General features: G+C 41.5%; 1 protein-coding gene across 2 annotated transcripts in view; it reads right to left on the bottom strand.

Annotated features, from left to right (window-relative positions):
- NCAN (neurocan) overlaps positions 1-23,024 on the bottom strand; it is a 195,868-nt gene that overhangs the window by 63,779 nt on the left and 109,065 nt on the right. For both annotated transcript variants that reach the window (XM_056518203.1, XM_056518204.1), the window contains exons 4-6: positions 11,508-11,682; positions 9,131-9,258; positions 8,667-8,954 (exon numbers count right to left, since the gene is read on the bottom strand). In XM_056518203.1, the coding sequence (XP_056374178.1) occupies positions 8,667-8,954; positions 9,131-9,258; positions 11,508-11,682 (591 nt within the window). The remainder of the gene's footprint in view (positions 1-8,666; positions 8,955-9,130; positions 9,259-11,507; positions 11,683-23,024) is intronic.

Raw genomic sequence — 23,024 nt, 5'->3', positions numbered from 1 at the left:
TATATATTTTTATAATTCGGACATTTCCGCACGCGGTGATACCATATATGTTTATTTTTATTTACACTGTGTTTTTTTTATGGGAAAAGGGGGGTGATTCAAACTTTTAATAGGGGAGGGGTTAAATGATCTTTATTCACTTTTTTTTCACTTTTTTTTTGCAGTGTTATAGCTCCCATAGGGACCTATAACACTGCACACACTGATCTTTATCATTGATCACTGGTTTCTCATAGGAAACCAGTGATCGACGATTCTGCCGCATGACTGCTCATGCCTTGATCTCAGGCAGTGAGCAGTCATTCGGCGATTGGACAGCGAGGAGGCAGGTAGGGGCCCTCCCGCTGTCCTGTAAGCTGTTCGGGATGCCGCGATTTTGCCGCGGCTATCCCGAACAGCCCACTGAGTTAACTGGCAACTTTCGCTTTCACTTTTAGCCGCGCGGCTCAGCTCTGAGCGTGCGGCTAAAGGGTTAATAGCGCGCGGCGCCGCGATCGGCGCTGCGCGCTATTAGAGGCGGGTCCCGGCTTCACTATGACGCCGGGCCCGCCGTGATATGATGCGGGGTTACCGTGTAACCCCGCGTTATATCAGGAGAGCAGGACCAAGGACGTACCGGTACGTCCTCGGTCCTTAAGGGGTTAACTGGTGCCAGAAAGTTAAACAGATTTGTAAGTTACTTCTATTAAAAAATCATAATTCTTCCAGTACTTATTAGCTGCTGAATACTACAGAGGAAATTCTTTTTTTTTTTTAACACAGAGCTCTCTGCTGAATCACATGCACAGTGCTCTCTGCTGACATCTCTGTCCATTTTAGGAACTGACCAGTGCAGCATATGTTTGTTATTGGGATTTTCTTAAAATTGACAGAGATGTTATTGGGATTTTCTTAAAATGGACAGAGATGTCAGCAGAGAGCACTGTGCTCGTGATGTCAGCAGAGAGCACTGTGTTCCAAAAAGAAAATAATTTCCTTTGTAGTATCCATCAGCTACTGAAGGATTAAGATTTTTTAATAGAAGTAATTTACAAATCTGTTAAACTTTCTGGCACCAGTTGATTTAAAAAAACAAACGTTTTCCACCGGAGTACCCCTTTAATGATTGCTATAGAAAGTCCCCTATAGGGACAAAAAAAAATGAAAAAATCAATGTGAAAAAGCCTTTCCCCCAGTAAAAATTAAGATCACCTCTTTTCCTCATTTTACTCAAAAAAGTGTTTAAATCATAGTTATTAAACATATTTGGTATCTCCGTGTGCCTAAATGTCATATCTATCAAAATATAATGTTACTGATCCTGTGCGGTGAACGGCATAAACGTAAAAAAAAAGTCCAAAATTGCTGATTTTTGGTCACATCAGATTCCCCAAAAAATTTATAAAATGCGATTAAAAAGTGGTACATCCTGGTGCAACAAATTAGCCCTCATACAGCCCCGTATACAGAAAAATTGAAAAGTTAGAGGTGGTCAAAATAGAGCGATTTTAAATGGGCACTGGTCAGATACTTTTCATATGTTGTAAAGCATGCAAAACTAATAGGTTTTGAAATTGTTTTCATTAGAAAAAATTCTGTATTTCATACTAGAAAAGACAAACAACTGCCCCCCCCCCCCCCCCGCCTGCTTGGACACATACTAGTCCTGCTGTGTCCATGCATCATCACCTATGTCATGGACACACTTCCTTGATTGACAGCTGTGAGTGCAGGGCTCACACTGGAGGAAAAATCCTCCCACTGTCAGCTTGTGTCCCGCTACTGTCAGTAAGGACAAGCTGGGAGTTGTAGTTATGCTAATGCTAGGGGAGATGTGAGCAGACAGCATACTGAGGGAGGGGGCGGAGATCTGCACAGTGAGGCCACATCCCCTCCCTTTGAGAGGAATTCAGACTAGTGAGCTAAATTAAAAGTGTAATAAAAAAATAAAAATAAAGGTGCTAGACACATACAAATACTGAGTGATATATAAAAAAAAAATATTTTTTTATTGTTTGATCTAACGGTACACTTTAACCCATTAAGGACCTGGGGTTTTTCCGTTTTTGCATTTTCCTTTTTTCCTCCTTACATTTAAAAAATCATAACAAAATCATAATCAATTTTGCACCTAAAAATCCATATGATTGCTTATTTTTTGCGTCACCAATTCTACTTTGTAAAGACATCAGTCATTTTACCCAAAAATCTACAGCGAAACGGGAAAAAAAATCATTGTGAGATAAAATTTAAAAAAAACAAAACGCAATTTTGTAACTTTTGGGGGCTTCCGTTTATACACAGTAAATTTTTACGTAAAAATGACACCTTATCTTTATTCTGTAGGTCCATACAGTTAAAATGATACCCTACTTATATAGGTTTGATTTTGTCGAACTTCTGGAAAAAATCATAACTACATGCAGGAAAATTTATACGTTTAAAATTGTCATCTTCTGACCCCTATAACTTTTTTATTTTTACGTGTATGGGGCGGTATGAGGGCTCATTTTTTGCGCTGTGATCTGAAGTTTTTAGCAGGACCATTTGATAGGACTTATTGATCGCTTTTTATACATTTTTACATGATATAAAAAGTGATCAAAAATACACAATTTTGGACTTTGGAATTTTTTTGCGCGTACGCAATTGACCGGGCGGTTTAATTAACAATATATTTTTTATAATTCGGACATTTACGCACGCGGGGATACCACATATGTTTATTTTTATTTTTATTTATACTGGGGTTTTTTTTAAATGGGAAAAGGGGGTGATTCAAACTTTTAATAGGGGAGGGGTTAAATGATATTTATTCACTTTTTTTTCACTTTTTTTTTGCAGTGTTATAGCTCCCATAGGGACCTATAACACTGCATACACTGATCTTTTACATTGTTCAATGCTTTCTCAAAGGAAATCAGTGATCGATGATTCTGCCGCTTGACTGCTCATGCCTGGATCTCAGGCACTGAGCAGTCATTCGGCGATCGGACACCAGGAGGCAAGGTAGGAGACCCTCCTCGTGTCCTGCAGCTGTTCGGGATGCCGCGATTACGCCGCAGCTATCCCGAACAGCTCCCTGAGCTAACCGGCATGGTTTTACTTTCACTTTAGACGCAGCGTTCAACTTTGAACACCACGTCTAAAGGGTTAATAGCGTGCGGCACTGCGCTCAATGCCGCGCGCTATTAGCCACGGGTCCCGGCTATAGATCAGGAGCGGACTCATAGCGTAACGTTACGTCATGGGTCCTTAACAGGTTAAACATACTAATTTTGTAAAAAATTTTTAAAAAATGTATTATAAGTAGTACAATAATAGAAAAGTATGTATTTAATCGCATTGACCCACCAAATACAGAAAACATGTCATTTTTACTGTTAAATTTACAGTATGAAAAAAAAGCCCTCCAAAATTAGCAAAATTGCGTTTTTCATTTAAATTTCCTCACAAAAATAATAAAACCATTTTATGGTAAAATGAGTGATGTCAGTACAATTGGTCACACAAAAAACAAGCCCTCATATGGGTCTGTGGATGGAAATTTCAAAGATTTATGAATTTTAGAAGGTGAGGAGGAAAAAACAAAAATGCAAAAAAGTTTAATTCAGGTGAAGTGATTTACTAAATAATGTTCATATTTTATTTTACAATTCCTGTATTGTTATTCAGGAACAATAAATGTCATGGTTTTTGGCCTAGACATGATACAATATCCGTGAAGACTTTAGTCAGGTAGTATTCACCCAATAGCTGGTGATCAGATTAAGCCACAACTAAAATTCGTGTTTAAAGCCACATAGAAATACTGGTAATGGCAGTAAATATAGGCTAAGAAAGTCATTCATTAGTTCAATGGGAACATAGAAAAGAAAATGATCATTTTAGTCAGGTACATCTTTACAAAGTACGAAAAATTAATGGGAAAAGAACTACACTGCTCAAAAAAATAAAGGGAACACTTAAACAACACAATGTAACTCCAAGTCAATCACACTTCTGTGAAATCACACTGTCCACTCAGGAAGCAACACTGATTGACAATCAATTTCACATGCTGTTGTGCAAATGGAACAGACAACAGGTGGAAATTATAGGCAATTAGCAAGACACCCCCAATAAAGGAGTGTTCTGCAGGTGGTGATCACAGACCACTTGTCAGTTCCTATGCTTCCTGGCTGATGTTTTGGTCACTTTTGAATGCTGGCAGTGCTTTCACTCTAGTGGTAACATGAGATGGTACCCCAGACTGTCCAACCCACACAACTGGCTCAGGTAGTGCAGCTCATCCAGGATGGCACATCAATGTGAGCTGTGGCAAGAAGGTTTGCTTCGTCTGTCAGCGTAGTGCCCAGAGCATGGAGGCACTACCAGGAGACAGACCAGTACATCAGGAGATGTGGAGGAGGCCGAAGGAGGGCAACAACCCAGCAGCAGGACCGCTACCTTCACCTTTGTGCAAGGAGGAGCAGGAGGAGCACTGCCAGAGCCCTGCAAAATGTGCATGTGTTCACTCAAACGGTTTGAAAAATACTCCATGAGGGTGGTATGAGGGCCCGACGTCCACAGGTGGAGGTTGCGCTTACAGCCCAACACCATGCAGGATGTCTGGCATTTGCCAGAGAACACTAAGATTGCCAAATTTGCCACTGGCTCCCTGTGCTCTTCACAGATTAAAGCAGGTTCACACTGAGCACATGTGACAGATGTGACAGAGTCTGGAGACGCCGTGGAAAACGTTCTGCTGCCTGCAACATCCTCCAGCATGACCGGTTTGGCGATGGGTCAGTAATTGTGTGGGTGGCATTTCTTTGGGGGGCCGCACAGCCCTCCTTGTGCTTGCCAGAGGTAGCCTGACTGCCATTAGGTACTGAGATGAGATCCTCACACCCCTTGTGAGACCATATGCTGGTGCGGTTGGCCCTGGGTTCCTCCTAATGCAAGACAATGCTAGACCTCATGTGGCTGGAGTGTGTCAGCAGTTCCTGCAAGAGGAAGGCATTGACGCTATGGACTGGCCCGCCCGTTCCCCAGACCTGAATCCGATCGAGCTTATTTGGAACATCATGTCTCGCACCATCCACCAACTCCAAGTTGCACCCCAGACTGTCCAGGAGTTGGTGGATGATTTAGTTCAGGTCTGGGAGGACATCCCTCAGGAGACCATCCACCACCTCATCATACCCAGGCATGGTAGGGAGGTCATACGGGCACATGGAGGACACACACTACTGAGCCTCATTTGACTTGTTTTAAGGACATTACATCAAAGTTGGATCAGCCTGTAGTTTGGTTTTCCACTTTGATTTTGAGTGTGACTCCATATCCAGACCTCCGTGGGTTGATAAATTTGATTTCCATTGGTAATTTTTGTGTGATTTTGTTTTCAGCACATTCAACTATGTAAAGGCGAAAGTATTTCATACGATTAGTTCATTCATTCAGATCTAGGATGTGTTATCTTAGTGTTCCCTTTATTTTTTTTGAGCAGTGTATATAGAAAATGCATGAAGAATATGGTTTGGTATCAGAGATGAGATGTACCCTTGGTATAAGGTTCTGTTTGGCATGACTATTTTTGTGCACGGTAACATAAAGGCACAGAAAATTAATGAATAATTTCAAATCTCTAAAATACAGTGATTCATCCACTTGCAATGGCCTCAACATACAATAGTTTCAACATACAATGTTTTTTTCTGGACCATTGTAACTTGAAACCAGACTCAACATACAATGCTACAGACAGTCCAGATCTGTGAGACATGTCACAACTGGAGGAACTGACCAATCAGAATGGGCATTTTACTGGTAAATCACCTCTATTACTGAAGTGCAAGCACTGACTGGCTGTCTGGTAGTGCCCCCTACAGTACAGGGAGGAACTACAAGTTCTGTACTACTCCTTACCTGTGCCAGGGTTAGTTGCTCCTTTGGACACCAAGTAAGGGCGGCTCCATTTGGGACAGTGTGTGTACTGTATAGGACCCAGAAGAAGCTCCTGTCCTCTACTTAAACCTTTGTTTCCCAACCAGGGTGCCTCCAGCTGTTGCAAAACTACAACTCCCAGCATGCCCGGACAGCCGACGGCTGTCCGGGCATGCTGGGAGTTGTAGTTTTGCAACAGCTGGAAGCACTCTGGTTGGGAAACACTGACATAGACAGTGATTACAGTTCCCAGCAGATCTTTCTTACTTTTTTATGTAAGGATTTGTTGTACCTGTATTAGTTATCTACTTATTTGTCTTTATTCCTCGCTTTTTTGGGTGATCTTTTGGGGCTTCAGAACCAATTACCAGGTTTCCATAGAATTATGGTCTCAACATACAATGGTCGTCCTGGAACCAATTAATATTGTAACTTGAGGGACTACTGTAGTGATATTTAGGAGGATTTAAATGTTTGACAGTGTCAGATACAATCTTTTCACAGTGTCAGGAACAATATTTCCATTTACTAAATTTCCTGTCACACAATCTTCAGATGACCTTGCTATCGGTTTATTATTTTTCAGTGATGAAAAAAACATATTTTTAAGAATATTACACAAAAGCCCTAAGTATATCAAAACTTTCACAATTTGTAACTTACTGCACCCGTCTGCCATTTTGCTGTTTTGATTCTTTCAATCTCAAAGCATTTTTCCTATTTTATCCAATCTTTCCTATAATTTTTCTGTCAGGACACTTCACACCCTGGCTGTCAGCGATGTACATCCTTTGGCCCTATTACGGTATAGGTCTAAGAGGTTGTGCTGTAAAGCAGGACTGGAGATTGCTTTGATCTGGGGAGCGAAGTACATTATCATGCTTCTCTCTGCTCATTCATTTGATCGGTGGGGGTTCTAGCATTGAGACCCAAACAAAACTTTTGACATGTATTTTTTTTAAATGACAGGGACACTTTACATCTAGTGACTTCCCCAAAAAAGTATTTCCCAAGCTATTATTATATTACCCTGCAAAGCTACACTAAGGCTCTCATGAGGCAGATTTCTGGCAGAGACATTGGTGACTGCTGCACAGAGCTGAATAGGGCCCCATGTACATGTCTGGAATATGGAACAGCAGTTTGCTATATCTGGACATAAAAGAATCACCAAACTTAAAAATGTCAGTTTATTTGAAAACACAATACAAGGTATTCAAACAAACAAAACAAAAAATACCTGAATATAACCACCATACATAAATTTAAAATTTGAAGCCCCTATAAAACCTTAGCCCTATAAAACCTTAGGCCTATTCGGAGGGTTATTTATCATACATTATGGAGCATAGTTTATTTTTGTATTTTTTTGACAGAAAGTGTGAGTGTACAGGTGTGTACGGGGAGATTACAGCTGGAGCAGACAGGATTAGGTAAGTATAGCTCCCACCCAAAAGACTCAGTAATGTCCTCTGGGATGCTGAGGAAGAAGATTTTCCCATATATAATGCGTTGCTATGTTATAGATAGTAAAATCTTATGGCAGGTTCCCTTTAAGATATAATGGCTCAAATTGAATAACAAATGTATGTCAGAATAGTAATTTTATGCAAACAAAAATTACCAATAGTAGTAACTACTGCCCATTGTCTTGGTATACTTTTGGGGTTAAAATACTACAAGAATGATCACTTTTTTCATGTGCTACTATCTTCCTACCTTCATCATTATAATTTATGTTACATAAGCCATGCAGTCAGATAAAGGCGTGCCAAAAAGTTGCTGTATGCTGTAGAGGAAGTTGTGTAGTTCTTTCTTGTCTGACCAGAGTGTTCTCTGCTGCCCCCTCTGTCTGTGTCAGAAACTGTCCAGAGTAGGAGAAAATGCCCCTAGCAAACCTCTCCTGCTCTGGACGGTTCCTGACACGGACAGAGGTGGCAGCAGAGAGCACCAAGATCAGACTGAAAAAAAACTACACAACTTCCTCTGGACCATGCTATAGCTGATAAATAGTGTTGCTCGCGGATATTCGCAATGCGAATTTTATTCGCGAATATCGCATATTCGCGAATTCGCGAATATTCACGAATATAGTACTATATATTCGTAATTACGAATATTAGTTCTTTTTTTTTTTTTTCACAGTACACATCACAGTGATCATCCCTCTCTGCTTCCAGCTTGTGTAGTGTAAAGAAGGCTCTAATACTACTGTGTGAGACTGGGGCGCGAATTTTCGCATATGTGAATATTTGCATATGCAAATTTTCGTTTATGCGAATTGTCCCTTATGTTAATTTTCGCATGTGTGAATATTCGCATATGCGAAAATAAAACGAGAATATTACTAATTTGCGAATATTCGCACATATATGACGAATATTCGTCCATATATTCGCGAATATTCGCAAATTCGAATATGGCCTATGCCGCTCAACACTACGTGATAAATTCTGAAAGGATTAAGATTTTATATAGAATTAATTTACAAATCTGTATAACTTTCTGGCCCCAGTTGATAAGAAATCCTTTTTTTCCCTCCAGAGTACTCATTTAAGTCATTTTGTTGTGTACTTCTATATGTGTTGATCAGGAGCATTGAACATAAATGGTAGAATGATATATACAGCCATAAAACACCATAGACATAGTATTAAATTAAATATAACATCTCAGACACATATACCATTCTTTTTCATGCTGTTCATGCAACCTAAAATATACAATATGAAGAAAACAAAGATAGTAAATGATACCTTTGTAGCAGTAGGCTCCAAACTTCCTGTCAGGATGAGGAAATCCTGTTCTATTTCTATATTGATATAATGTTCGAACCCCAGGTTCCTCACCACCACAGTTTTTTCTTGGGTTCCGTATTGGATAGCGAACACTATTGTCTGCCAGCCAGCCTGGGTCACATTGATCCAAACCCTTTCTCCAAGCGGCATACAGCTGACCCACAGTGGCCAACATCCCTCCATCAAGCAGGCATGCGTTTCGTGCACCCTCTAGAGTGTTCCTTTCAGGCACATAATACACATCACCTGCATAAGAGAGACCATAGGTCATTATAATAAAATCTTCATCTTTTACAAAGAAAGAAGAAACAATAATATATATTACAGTATTTATAGTAAAAGTCCCCCATCAAATGCAAATAGCAAAGCAGTCATTTTATTAGTGCCTCTCTATAAGGACCTCTCACACCGTAAAATCCTACCTAGGGGACTCTCAGTGTAACAGTACACGTCATAGGTTTCCTGCGGTTCTCGCTCTCCATATGTCCTGACACCGGGAACATTATTTCTGTCTCCATAGCAACCAGGCCTGGGTGTCTTGATTGGGTATCTATAGAAGAGAAACATAAAATGAACGATTTTTGTTGTTTTTAGAGAGAGTCCGTTTGAGGGAGGATGGAACATCCAATTAATCTCCCTTGGTAGTTCCCTTGAAAGATCTTTCCCTTGTAGTGCTGCTCGTTCCTTTGCATTGCACTGCAGGGCTGAGAATGATGGTTTAAGATATGCCGGCAGTAAATATGTCAAATGTGGGCGACAATAGAGCATACTTGTGTATGTTTCTCTAGCCACCTCTGTGAACCATTTTAATATCATCCATGAGCGTCACAGCATATAGGGAAAGGATAGTGCGTCCATTACTTATTGCTTTCGAGTAACCCAATCTATCATTATTATTGCTATTGATTAAAAATATTTGTATTCATAACTTTCTTTTCTGTGTTAAAGAAGTTCTCTGGCAATTTATTTTTTGCTTTGCAGAGACAGATAGGCTGAACTCTGCGCGCTGCGCAATTTTCTGTCTGCTCCTATCTGATACAGCTTCAGGATTTCTCTCTGCCTTCCACTTGTGATAAGTTTTCCCCTGTCAGCACTTACAAGCAGGAGACAGGGACATCAATGTGAAGGTGCACTACAGAACCTGTACACAGCAGATAGGCGAGGTTCACATGGCCGTTCTCTCCCGTCCCGCTATTCTCCCGTCATTGTTACTAAACGGACCATACTAACAAACTGGTACAAAGGGATGCCATTATCCCTTTGAGGACAGAGCCATTTTTCATTTTTGCACTTTCGATTTTTCCTTCTCTCCTTCTAAAAATCATAACGCTTTAAATTTTCCACCTACAGACCCATATGAGGGCTTGTTTTTTGCGCCACCAATTTTACGCTGCAATACTGTCAATCATTTCACCACCAAATCTATGGTGAAATCATAAAAAAAAATATTTGTGAGGCAAAATTGAAAAAAAACCCCGCCATTTTGAAACTGTTGGGGGCTTCCGATTCTACGCAGTACACTTTTTGGTCCATACGATAAATATGATAGCCAACTTATATAGGTTTGATTTAGTTTTACTTGTTTAAAAAAATTATAACTTTTTGTGCAAAAATTTGAATGTTTAAAATTGTCCTCTTCTACCCCTATAACTTTTACATTTTTCAGTATTTGTTGCTATATGAAGGCTTGTTTTTTGCACCGTGGTCTGAAGTTTTGTCGGTACCATTTTTTTTTTTTTATGGGACTTTTTGATCACTTTTTATACATTTTTTAGGGTATGCAAAGTGACCAAAAATATGCAATTTTGGACTTTGGATTTTTTTTCCCGTGTACACCATTGACCATGCGGTTTAATTAACATTTTTATAGTTCGTACATTTACGCATGCAGCAATACCACATATGCTTATTTATTTTACTTTTTTATTTAAATGGGAAGGGGGGGGGGGGGTGATTAAAACTTTTATTAGGGAAGGGGTTAAATCTCATTTATTAACTTTTAATATTATTTTTTTTACTTTTTTACACCATTTTTTAGTCCCTTATAAGGGACTATTACATGCAATCATTAGACTGCATACACTGTTCAAAGCTATGCCATAGCATTGCATTGACCAGTGTTGTCGGTACTCTTCTGCTCCCACCTGCTGAGCAGGCATGGAGCAGCAGATCGCAGATCGGATGGAGAGGAGGCAGGTAGGGACCCCCCCCCCCACCGTCCTCTCAGCTGTTCGGAACACCACAATTTGACTGCAGCTGTCCCGAACAGCCTGACTGAGCTGCCGCCTTACTTTTACTTTCACCTTACACTCGATCAACTTTGATTGCGGCATCTAAGGGGTTAACACAGGTCCCAGCAGGACCGACTTGCTATGACCCGCGCTCAGCTCCTAAGATTTTTTAATAGAAGTAATTTACAAATCTGTTTAACTTTCCGGAGACAGTTGATATATAAAAAAAAGTTTTTGCCTGGAATACCCCTTTAATGGGCATTGTGTAAACATTGTAGCCCCCTAAGCTTTGCTGTTTCCATAACTCCAGAATTACATAAACATATATAGCTTGAGGTGCTATACTCCATAACTTCAATTAAAGTAAAGGTTTTTGGGTTCTTGACCACCTCTATTGGTGCAACTTGAATGGAGGTCCCTTGATCTTGAGATAGGTCTAAATCCCAGAGGTGATCCTGTGGAAATGCTATAAATGTTCAGATGGGAATCCAATTTCAATATCACAATTTAATTTTTGACATAAATGTTCTAACAGTTTTTATAGAAATTTTTGCAATAAAAATTGCACCTCACGGTTCGATCAGATAGCCATCCTGCATCACAATTGTCCATGCCATCCTCAAATGCTGCCTGCAGCTGCTCTGGAGAGGCGATGACACCAGAGTTGTCCTTACAGGAGTGTACAGCATCAGGGAACGTCAGGGCATATCGGTTACTAGCAGCACGGTAATGAAACACCAAACCTAAAAAGGAAAAAAGGAAAGGGTTTATTGTCTGCTGTACAGACAATATCAGAGCCCAGCATGATACCTACCATGAATGATTTCATGATTTCCTTACTTTTTTATATTTCCTTCTCCCAACTAATAATAATGCTGCTTATAGCAGTTTTCGACAATGCACCATAATACTATGGAGAGATCTATCAAAGGAATGCTATTTATATGCTTCCTTGAAGCTGACACAGAAAACAGTTTAATGTGAATGTCTCACCTATCATGTAATATGGTACAGAGGCACTCCACCCCACAAAGGAATGAACTAAATAATAAAAGATAACAGCTGCATCCGCCTACTATAGGCATTGTTTAGCCTTAGCATTTCACGCTGAATTTCTGGAAATCTAATCTACAGGAGTGAATGGCTAGTAATGATGCAGCCCTGCATGGCATACGTGTGTATATTGCAAGCTGCGTGAATAATATTTGCAGAAAGAAAAGCAAATTCTGCATAGATATTGACCTGTGGTGCAGATTTCAAATCCGCAAAATATTAATTTCTGTTGTGGAAATTATGTATATTTAGATTAGGGCTTCATGGTGCAAGATTCAGGCGAAGACATACAACATACATCCAAGTCGCACAACCAAAATATTTTGTGCAACTTGTGTGTGACTTACTGATGTGAGATTTTATTACTGTTTCAATATCACTGATGAAAAAAAAATGACAAAATTGCACAAAAGTCACAAGCGGGGTCACAGTTGCACGGGTCTTGCATTGATAGATTTCTTTGCAACTATTGTATTGCAGTTGAGCTGTGCTGCAAGTCACAACCACATTAACGGGGTACAACTGTGTAATTTTTTTTTTTTTTTAATCAGCTGGTGCCAGAAAGTTAAACAGGTTTGTAAATGACTTCTACTTCTAGGAAGTTCTTTTCTTTTTAAATGTATTTCCTGTCTGACCACAGTGCTCTCTGCTGACACTTCTGTCCTTGTCAGGAACTGTCCAGAGCAGGAGGAAATCCCCATAGAAAACCTATCCTGCACTGGACAGTTCCTGACATAAACAGAAGTGTCAGCAGAGAGCACTGTGGTTAGACAGAAAGGAAATTAAAAAAGAAAGGAACTTCCTGTCGAGCATACAACAGCTGATAAGTACTGGAAGGGTTAAGATTTTTAAATAGAAGTAATTTATAAATCTGTTTAACTTTCTGGCACCGGTTAATTTTTTTTCCCACCGGAGTACCCCTTTAACAATCACTAGATACAATGTTGTAATGTGACATTGTGATCTTCAAGTCACATGGCCAAAGTCATGTAGTCCTAGCTTTAATTTACTATTTATTGATTCAATTATCCAAAGCAAAATCTACAACATGCAGATTTAGAAAAAAATTATCATTTGCATATTTAACACCAGAAACCAAAGTGATTTTCTGCTGTAGATTTGGTGCAGAAATGTTGCAGATTTTCAGCTGCTAAAAATCCATAGCAGTTTGCTACGTGTTTCTGTACCCTATGGGTATGTCCACAAAGCGGAATCTCCATGCAGAATCCGGAGGAAAAATTCAGCTAGGCTGCTCACCCTTATGAGAGAAGGTTTAGTGCTGCCCATAATAACCCTTGCTGCTTGTAATTACTAGAGATGTCGAATCTGATGAATCTGAATTTGTTACGAATTTCAGGAATAATTTGATTCGCAACAAATGTGAATATCGTGCAAATCGCTTCATTAAACTCCATTTAGTGCAGTCCAGGCTCAAGGGCATCTAAAATGGCGGATCCACATGTGAGGACATGGGGCAAGGAATCCTGGGAAGGTGGGAACAAGGGTAGGCGGGATGACCCTGAATGACATGCAGGATGCAGCCTATAAGCAGCCAGTCACCCCTGTGATGTCACAGCCCTAAATAATAGGTAGCCAGATTGCTGCCAGTCACTTCATCCTTACACTGCAGAGAGTTAGATAGGGACACGAAGTGCATCAGCACCGCACTTTACAGGCATTCCTGTAAAGTGCGGTGCTGGCGCACTTCACAGGAACTTCACAAGTGCATCCTTTTGCCTTTCACCACCTCAGCGATTGCACTGTATGTTTGGATCTGAGGAAGGCACTCTCTGTGTGCCGAAACGTGTCGTCCATTGTGTCAAATAAATGAAATTGTCCTGTGCTGGCTCGAGTCTCTCCATTTGTGACCTCTTTTGTGCAGCACCTCAAAGACCGTTTTTTCCATTTTCCACGATATGTCAAAACTGGCCCTTGCCAGATTTGTCAAAACTGTCCAGAGTGCGGCAGCCATAATCTACCAATACCCTACTCACACCAGCCTACTGGGAGCTGTGACCCCAGGACACCTGGGATCAGGGCTTGCTATCCGATCTTTTGAGTATATCTATTAGGTGTGGTGAGGGTCACACTAAGTCAGTATACGTAAACTAAGGGAGCGCCCCCTGTCTTATGCTTTTTTTCTCTCCTACTTCTATACCTTCAGTATACCATGTGTGCAGGGCATGGTTGTGTCACGCTGTTCTTCACATGGTTTGCCTTGGCCAACTGAGTCACACAGGGGAGGAACTGCTAAAAGTCATTCATAAAGAAATCGGAACATGGCTTACTCCAGGGAAACCGGAAATAGGAATCATGATGACTGACAACGGGAAGAACATCTTGTCTGCGCTGCTACAAGGAAGGCTGAGCCATGCACGCTGCATGGCACACGTGTTCAATCTAGTTGTCAAGCGGTTCCTGAAGTGTTCCCCCCATTAGCAAGACATCCTAACAATGGTAAGGAAACTTTGCATGCACTTCAGCCACTCGTACTCCGCAAAGCACACTCTCCTTGAGCTGCAGCATCAGAATGGTATCCCCCAACATAGTCTGATTCGCGACGTTGCCACACGTTGGAATTCCACCCTCCAAATGATGGACCGACTATACGAACAGAGAAAAGCCATCACCGATTTCTTGATGATCCAAACAGATAGGGGGACTCCCCTGTGTATCTTCAATGTAAACCATTGGCAGCTCATACGTAACACCTGCCGTTAGCTCAGGCCTTTTAAGGAGACCACATTATTAGTCAGTCATCTTGATTACGGGATGAACAACGTCATTCCACTGCTTCATTTCCTACAACACGTGTTGTAAACGATGGCTGGTCAGGGCACTGGAGACGTCGTGCCTACATCTCACAGCCACATGAGCCCTGTTGAGCTGAACTGGAGGAGGGGGGGGGAGGGACACAGTGGAGCACAGTTTAGTTTTTACTATATGTTCTTCTCATGCTACCGCCAACTCCAGGCTGTGCCATTCAGCCACTATATGGTTTACTCATGCTGCTGGGCCTGGATCATTACCTAAAAATAATTATGGTAGCACGAGCTACCATAAATCTTCAATTTAAATTTGAAAATCCATCTTTTAATCTTAGGGATTGTGAGGCCCTATGGTCTCTTCATGCTGTTGCCAACTCCAGGCTGTGTCATTCAGCCACTATATGGTCTCCTCTTGCTGCCACCAATTCCAGGCTTTGTCATTCTGCCAGATTATGGTCTCCTCATGCTGCTGCCACCTCTAGGCTCTGTCATTGTGCCACCATGTGACTCCTTGTTAGACTGGGTTTTGCATCTCCTGGTGAGTGTAAGCCACACCCCATCTCACAAAGACACGCCCACTGTTTAAGACCCACCCTTATATTCTCTACCTTTTTGTGCATCGGTCTGGCTTGCAAATCACGCCCAGTCCCACAAAGCCACATCCCCTTCTATTTTCAGCTTACAATATCTTCATCACAAATCAGTCCCACCTGAGGACAGGATGAGGATGGGACATGAGGTCAAGATATGTGGATGAGAAATGAGGACGGGATATGGGAACGGGATATGGGGACGGGATATAAGGACAGGATAGGAGGACGGGATAGGAGGTTGGGATAGGATTAGAACGAGATATGAGGATGGGATATGGGGACGGGATAGGAGACCGGGATATGAGGACGGGATATGAGATTGAGATATGAGGATGGGATAAGGGGATGGGATATGGGGGTGGGATATGACAACAATATATGAGGATAGGATATGAAGTCAAAAGCTTCCTCCTTTGTTGATTTTCCTCCCCAACAATGATTAGGAAGGAAAAACCGGGGTACTCAGCTAGTTACTTAAAATATCTGCCACATCCAGACGCTCTGTGGCACTAATTCTAATATCGATGCCTGTAATCTGCATGCCATACTGAATAACAGTATTATTTCACTAACACAGCACACTCCCTATGCATGTTAGGACAAGGCAAAGTGTTCTACACCCCTATTGAGCCTCTCTGTAGGCCAGAAATAGCCATTTATAATAGGGATTTGCCGCAAATCAGCTGAATTGAATTTTTCAGAAATTGGCTCAACTCTAGTAATTACCATGTAAATTTTAAGCGCATCCAATAACATTCATCATTACCATCTTCAAGGGAGAGCAAAAAAGGCAACAGGTTCTCCTCTAAAGAATGTTATATACTCACCCCAAATAGTCCTCTGTGTCATGGACTGATGCGGACCAACATCTTTACGCAGCCATTAGAAGAAAGGATGTCCAGCACAGAGTGTCCCCGATAAAATCTTAAATGCTTTATTTGTAAGTCTCAAAACATGCAGGAGAAAAAAGTGCAAGAAGTTACACGTTTCAGTCCCTTGATAAAACCTTGCAACTTACAAAAAAAGCATTCAAGATTTTATCAGGGACACTGTGCTGTGCTGGACATACTTTCTTCTAAATACTGTATCATTGTTCCATTTGAAAACCCAACTGTCACAACTCTTTTAATACTTTAGGGTATGTTCACACGCGTGTAACTAGTAATGGGTTCTCCTAATAAAGATTGACAAATACATTTATTTCTATTGATGTCATAAATACACTTATTTCTATCTCTGATGATTTCTACAATAGGAGACCATCCGAGTATTTTTATTTTTTTTTTTGCGCAGTTGCTGTCGTCTCATCTTTTTTTATTTATATTATGTGACAATATAGAGAGAATAGTTGCTGACATCACAAAATGAAATGACGGTCCTGCCTTTTTGCTGTTTCATAAATGATACCTATGTCACAGCTGCCAAAGGAAACAAAAGACATGTCTCATAGGGAATGGAACATGTCAGAGCAATGTCACCATGTGTCTAGCCAGAGATGTGAAAAAGGAGCAGTTTTTAAATTTTTTTATTTATTTTTTAATAACTAGCAGCAAACCTTTATATATTGCTTATATTCAGGATCTAATTTTACAGTTATAGTTTAGAAATATGTAAAAGGTTATGTCAAACTTCAGTTGCAATGCATCAAAAGTGAAAAAACTATTCTGCAAACATTATACAAATGCTTATATTTTGTGTTTCTATATCATGTGTATCTACATGGTAACAACATGAAAACTTTATGTAGTTTTATCCTGTGGTCATAAGGTTTTGCCGACTGTCTAAGGGTGGGTTCACACTACGTTTTCTCCCATACGGGAGCGCATACGGCAGGGGGGAGCTAAAACCTCGCGCTCCCGTATGCCTTCGTATGCGTTCCCGTATGCCATTCATTTTAATGAGCCGGCCGGAGTGAAACGTTCGGTCCGGTCGGCTCATTTTTGCGCCGTATGCGCTTTTACAACCGGACCTCAAACCGTGGTTGACCACAGTTTTAGGTCCGGTTGTAAAAGCGCATACGGCGCAAAAATGAGCCGACCGGACCGAACGTTTCACTCCAGCCGGCTCATTGAAATGAATGACATACGGGAACGCATACGAAGGCATACGGGAGCGCGAGGTTTTAGCTCCCCCCTGCCGTATGCACTCCCGTATGGGAGAAAACGTGGTGTGAACCCAGCCTAAGGCAGTGTTTTCCAACCAGGGTGCTTTCAGCTGTTGTAGTTTTGCAACAGCTGGTGGAAAACTGGTTGGGAAACACTGGTCTAAACCTATGGTGGCCTTACAATACATCGCAGACAGATGATGCCGGTGGAGACAAGCAATGAGCATGTTGGATTTTTAAGACACATTCCTACTAATCTGGGAAAGATAAGCCACTGCCAAAGCTGTCTGGCTGCGACTTACTCCTCTTCTCCTCAAAGGCTATATGCAAAACACAGTAACATAGTCTGTAAGGTTGAAAAAAAAACAAGAGTCCATCAAGTTCAACCTATATCCCTATTGAGTCCCTGCTGAGTTGATCCAGAGGAAGGCAAAAACCCTCATACTATATGTAAAAATTCCTTCTCGACTCCAAATATGGCAGTCAGAATAAATCCCTGGATCAACCTTCTGTCCCTGTAAATTTACTATCCATAAAACGTAATGTTATTACTCTCCAGAAATGTATTCAGGCCCCTTTTGAACTCTCTTGCTGAGTTCACCATGACCACTTCCTCCAGGAGAGAGTTCCATAATTTCACTGCTCTTACAGTAAAGAACCCCCGTCTGTGCTGGTATAGAAACCTTCTTTCCTCTAGACATAAAGGATGAGATACAGTATAGTTTTTCGCCACTAAGCCTTCTTTTTTCTAAACTAAATAACCCTAATTCCGATAGTCTTTCTGGGTACTGTAGCCCTTCCATTCCCCTTATTCCTCTGGTTGCCCGTCTTTGAACCCTCTCTAACTCCTCTATATCTTGCTTGTACACTGGTGCCCAGGACTGTACACAGTATTCCATGTGCAGTCTGATTAGTGATTTGTACATCGGTAGAATTATTTCCTTGTTGTGGCCATCTATGCCCCTTTTGATACACCCCATGATATTATTTGCTTTGGCAGCAGCTGCCTGACACGGGTCTCTACGGCTAAATTTTCAATTAAAGGGGTGCTTTGGGGAAGTTAAGAAAAAAAAATGCCCCAAAGCCACCACAATACCTGTTCTGTGTCCCCTGTAGTTATCCATGTGATTTTGCCAGCTCCTGTTACCCCTGCTGTCTCCTAAATATTATTTTTCCTTGCTTGCATCCCAGACTACAACTCCCACCAGTCAGTGCGGCTCTGTGCAATGTCTGCCAGCCAATTGCTTTTACTATCTGTGTGCATGCTGTGTTAAAGTCAGTAGCACACACTGTATGCGTCTTTTCTTTCAAACTATCCTCCCCCCCCCCCCAGCAATAAATCATGCTATGCTCTGAATGGCAGCAATCAGTGATTACATCTACAGCAGGCAAAGAGCAGTGTTATGTGCTGAGTTGTGACTGAGAATCTTTACAGGAGACGCTGGCAAGATCCTCACTTAGGGAGTGGAGGGTGAGGGGAGGTGTAGCTGTGAAGCCAGACAGAAATCACATGATATTTGTCTTCCAGGAGGGTGGGGCTAGTCTTATTGAGGGGTTTGCAAAGAGACAAGCAGGATCAGATTGTGACATCTTTCTCTCACTCCCTGCATGTAAGTGACAGTTGAAAGAGGAAAACTGCTTTATAAAGCTAATGAATGATATTTATTTAATAAATTGGTTGGTGAGAGGGAAAGGATGGGCTATGGGTTCAGTTCCCCGGAGTACCCCTTTAACTAAAACTCCTAAGTCCTTTTCCATGTTAGTCATCCCCAGTGTTCTCCCATTTGAAACACAATCCAAGCCTGGATTTTTCTTCCCCATGTGCATAACCTTACATTTATTAGTATTAAAGATTATCTGCCTCTTCTCAGCCCAAACCTCCAATCTATCAAGATCCATTTGTAAGAGTGCCCTATTCTCTATTGTGTTAACCACTTTACAGAATTTAGTATCTGCAAATATTGCTACTTTACTATACAGAGTTTAGTATCTGCAAATATTGCTACTTTACTACACAATCCCTCTACAAGGCCATTAATCAATATATTAAATAGAATAGGACCCAAAACTGACCCCTATGGTACCCCACTAGTAACAGTCACCCAATCAAAGTAAGTACCAATAATAACCACCCTCTATTTCCTATCACTGAGCCAGTTACTTATCCACTTGCACACATTTTCCCCCAGTCCCATCCTTCTCATTTTATGCCCCAACCTTTTATGTGGCACTGTATCAAATGCTTTGGAAAAATCCAGATATACGACATCCAGCGATTCCCCCTGGTCCAGTCTGGAGCTTACCTCCTCATAAAAGCTGATCAGGTTAGTTTGACAAGACCGATCCCTCATAAAGCCATGCTGATATGGGGTCATACATTTATTTTTATCAAGATACTCCAAAATAGCATCTCTTAGGAACCCCTCGAACAATTTACATACAACGAAGGTTAAAGGGTACCTTTCATCAAAAAAACTTTTGATATATTATAGATTAATGTATCCAGAATAACTTTCCAATTGCATGTTATTAAAAAATATGCTTCTTTCTATTTAATTTTCCACTTTGAAAAAATGACCACTAGGGGTCTCCCTACCAGTCCCTTTTTATAGATTTCAGACTCATGCTGGAGTCCTAAATCTCAGACTGCAGCCGGGACACAGACAAACTCCCTGGCAGGGAGCAGTGCTGAGTTTGTCTGTGTCCCGGCTGCAGTCTGAGATTTAGGACTCCAGGACTGGTAGGGACCCTAGTGGTCATTTTTTCAAAGTGGAAAATTTAATAGAAAGAAGCATATTTTTTAATAACATGCAATTGGAAAGTTATTCTGCATACATTAATCTATAATATATCAAAAGTTTTTTTGATGAAAGGTACACTTTAAACTAACAGGCCTGTAATTCCCAGGATCCCTTTTTGACCCCATTTTAAATATTGGCACCACATTTGCTATGCACCAGTCCTGGGGAACAGTCCCTGTCACTATAGAGTCCTTGAATATTAGAAATAGGGGTCTGTCTATTACTTTACTTAACTCCCTTAGAAGACAGGGGGTGAAAGCCATCTGGACCTGGCGATTGGTCTATTTTTATTTTTTGTAGGCGGCACTGTACTTCTTCCTGGGTTAGACAGGTAACTTTTTATACAATAAAAATTTTTATAAAAAAGCGATCAAAAAGTCAGATCAAAACAAACCGATAAAAACTTATGATCACCGCGCAAACAATGAGCCCTCATACATCCCCGTATGCAGAAAAAGAAAAAAGTTATAGGGGTCAGAAGATGACATTTTTATACGTATACATTTTCATGCATGTAGTTATGATTTTTTACAGAAGTAAAACAAAATCAAACCTATATATCATTTTAATCGTATGGACCTACAGAATAAAGAGAAGGTGTCATTTTTACCGAAAAATGTAGAAACAGAAGTCCCCAAAACCTACAAAATGGCTTTTTAAATGTTTTTTTTCATTTTTGTCGCAGAATGATTATTTTTTTGTTTCTCTGTAGATTTTGGGGGTAAAATAACTGATGCCATTACAAAGTAGAATTGGTGGTGCAAAAAAAAAAAGCGAGTTTTGCAACATCTGGAGGTCCGCAAGTTGGATACCACTGGCTAATACTTGTCAATGATAGCGCTTCAGAGGCATGTGTATAGAAGCGAAGTGGGGAGAAGACATATAGCGTTATCTGGTCCCCACTTCGCTACAACACACAATCCTCAGCCATCACCGGAGCTGCCCAATCGCCTCCCCCCATCCCCGGTGTTATAATTACCTGATGCTGGGTCCGAGGTCCGCGATGCTCCTGGCTTGGGCGCTTTTGCTGTGCGCTGTCACTGTGCGCACTGATGGTGACGTCCCCAACTCACGTCGTGACGTCACCATCAGTGCGCACAGTGACAGCGCACAGCAAGAGCACCGAAGCCAGAAGCATTGTGGACCTCGGACCCCGGACCCCGGCATCAGGTAATTATAACACCGGGGATGGGGGGAGGCGATGGGGCAGCTCCGTTGATGGCTGAGGATTGTGTATTGTAGCGAAGTGGGGACCAGATAACGCTATATGTCTGCTCCCCACTTCGCTTCGATACACATGCCTCTGAAGCGCTATCATTGACAAGTATTAGCCAGTGGTCTCCAACTTGCGGACCTCCAGATGTTGCAAAACTACAACTCCCAGAATGCTCTGTGCATGCTGGGAGTTGTAGTTTTGCAACATCTGGAGGTCCGCAAGTTGGAGACCACTGCATTAGTCATTGATAGCGCTTCAGAGGCATGTGTATATACATGCGCTGTGCGAGGCATATATAACACGCTGTGTGGGGCATATATACATGCACTGTGCGGGGCATATATAACGCGCTGTGTGGGGCATATATAACGCGCTGTGCGGGGCATATATACATGCGCTGTGCGGGGCATAAATAACGCGCTGTGCGGGGCATATATACATGCACTGTGCGGGGGACATATATACAATTTACCGTGCGACACAATTTCCAACCCGTGGGACACAATTTTTTCCCCATGTGACACATTAGTAAATCAGGGAGATGTTTCACCTTTTTTTTTTTTTTTTACTCCGAGAACATGCGACACTTTAAGGAAACCCGTGGGACACATTTCCAAACCCGTGCGCTCCAAAAAAATTGTCGGGCGACAGATTAGTAAATATGGAGATTTTCACTCAGAGAATTCAGGGAAAACACTCAGAGATTACAACACTCTTAGTAAATGAGGGCCATTATGTTTAAACTTTTCTCAGATATTATCAACTCCAGTTTGTCAGTTTATTGGTCAGACTTCTGGCATTAGTCAACATACAATTAAAAGGTGTATGTTTTTTCTTCCTATGAAGCCTATCCCTATTAACTATTCTAACCCCTCCCTCCGCTCCACCCCCAGGTATATTAATAAGTCCCCCCTCTCTATCTACACTATCTTTCCCCTCTATGCTTTAGTATATCTCCCCCACTCCCAAGTCCCTAGTTCCCTAGTTTAAACATTCCTCCACCCTTCTGGCCATCTTCTCCTCGAGCACAGCTGCACCCTCCCCATTGAGGTGCAGCCCGTCCCTACGGTAGAGCCTGTATCCGACAGAGAAGTCGGCCCAGTTCTCCATGAACCCAAACCCCTCCTTCCTACACCAGCTTCTGGGCCACTTAATCTCCCTAATCTCCCGCTGCCTCCCTGGTGTGGTCTGTGGTACAGGGAATATTTCAGAAAATATTACCTTGGAGGTCCTTGTCTTAAGCTTGCTGCCTAAGTCCCTGAAATCATTTTTTAGGGCACTCCACTTACCTCTTACTTTGTCATTGGTGCCAATGTGTACCATGACCGCTGGGTCTTCTCCAGCCCCTTCCAGTAATCTGTAAACCCGATCCACAATATGCTAAACTCGAGCGCAATGCATACATACATGTCTTTGTGACAGATCGCCCTGTCTGTCCCCCTAATAATAGAGTCCCCCACTACCAGTACCTGTGTGGCCTGCCCTGCACTCCTCCTTCCCTCCTTACTGGAGAAGACACCCCCCTGACGGTAAGAGGCTGTGTCTTGCTG

Source organism: Hyla sarda, chromosome 1 (genome assembly GCF_029499605.1).
Source record: "Hyla sarda isolate aHylSar1 chromosome 1, aHylSar1.hap1, whole genome shotgun sequence".
Taxonomy (NCBI): domain Eukaryota; kingdom Metazoa; phylum Chordata; class Amphibia; order Anura; family Hylidae; genus Hyla; species Hyla sarda.
The sequence above is the reverse complement of the archived record's forward strand: the minus strand, read 5'-3'. Positions and strand labels throughout refer to the sequence as shown.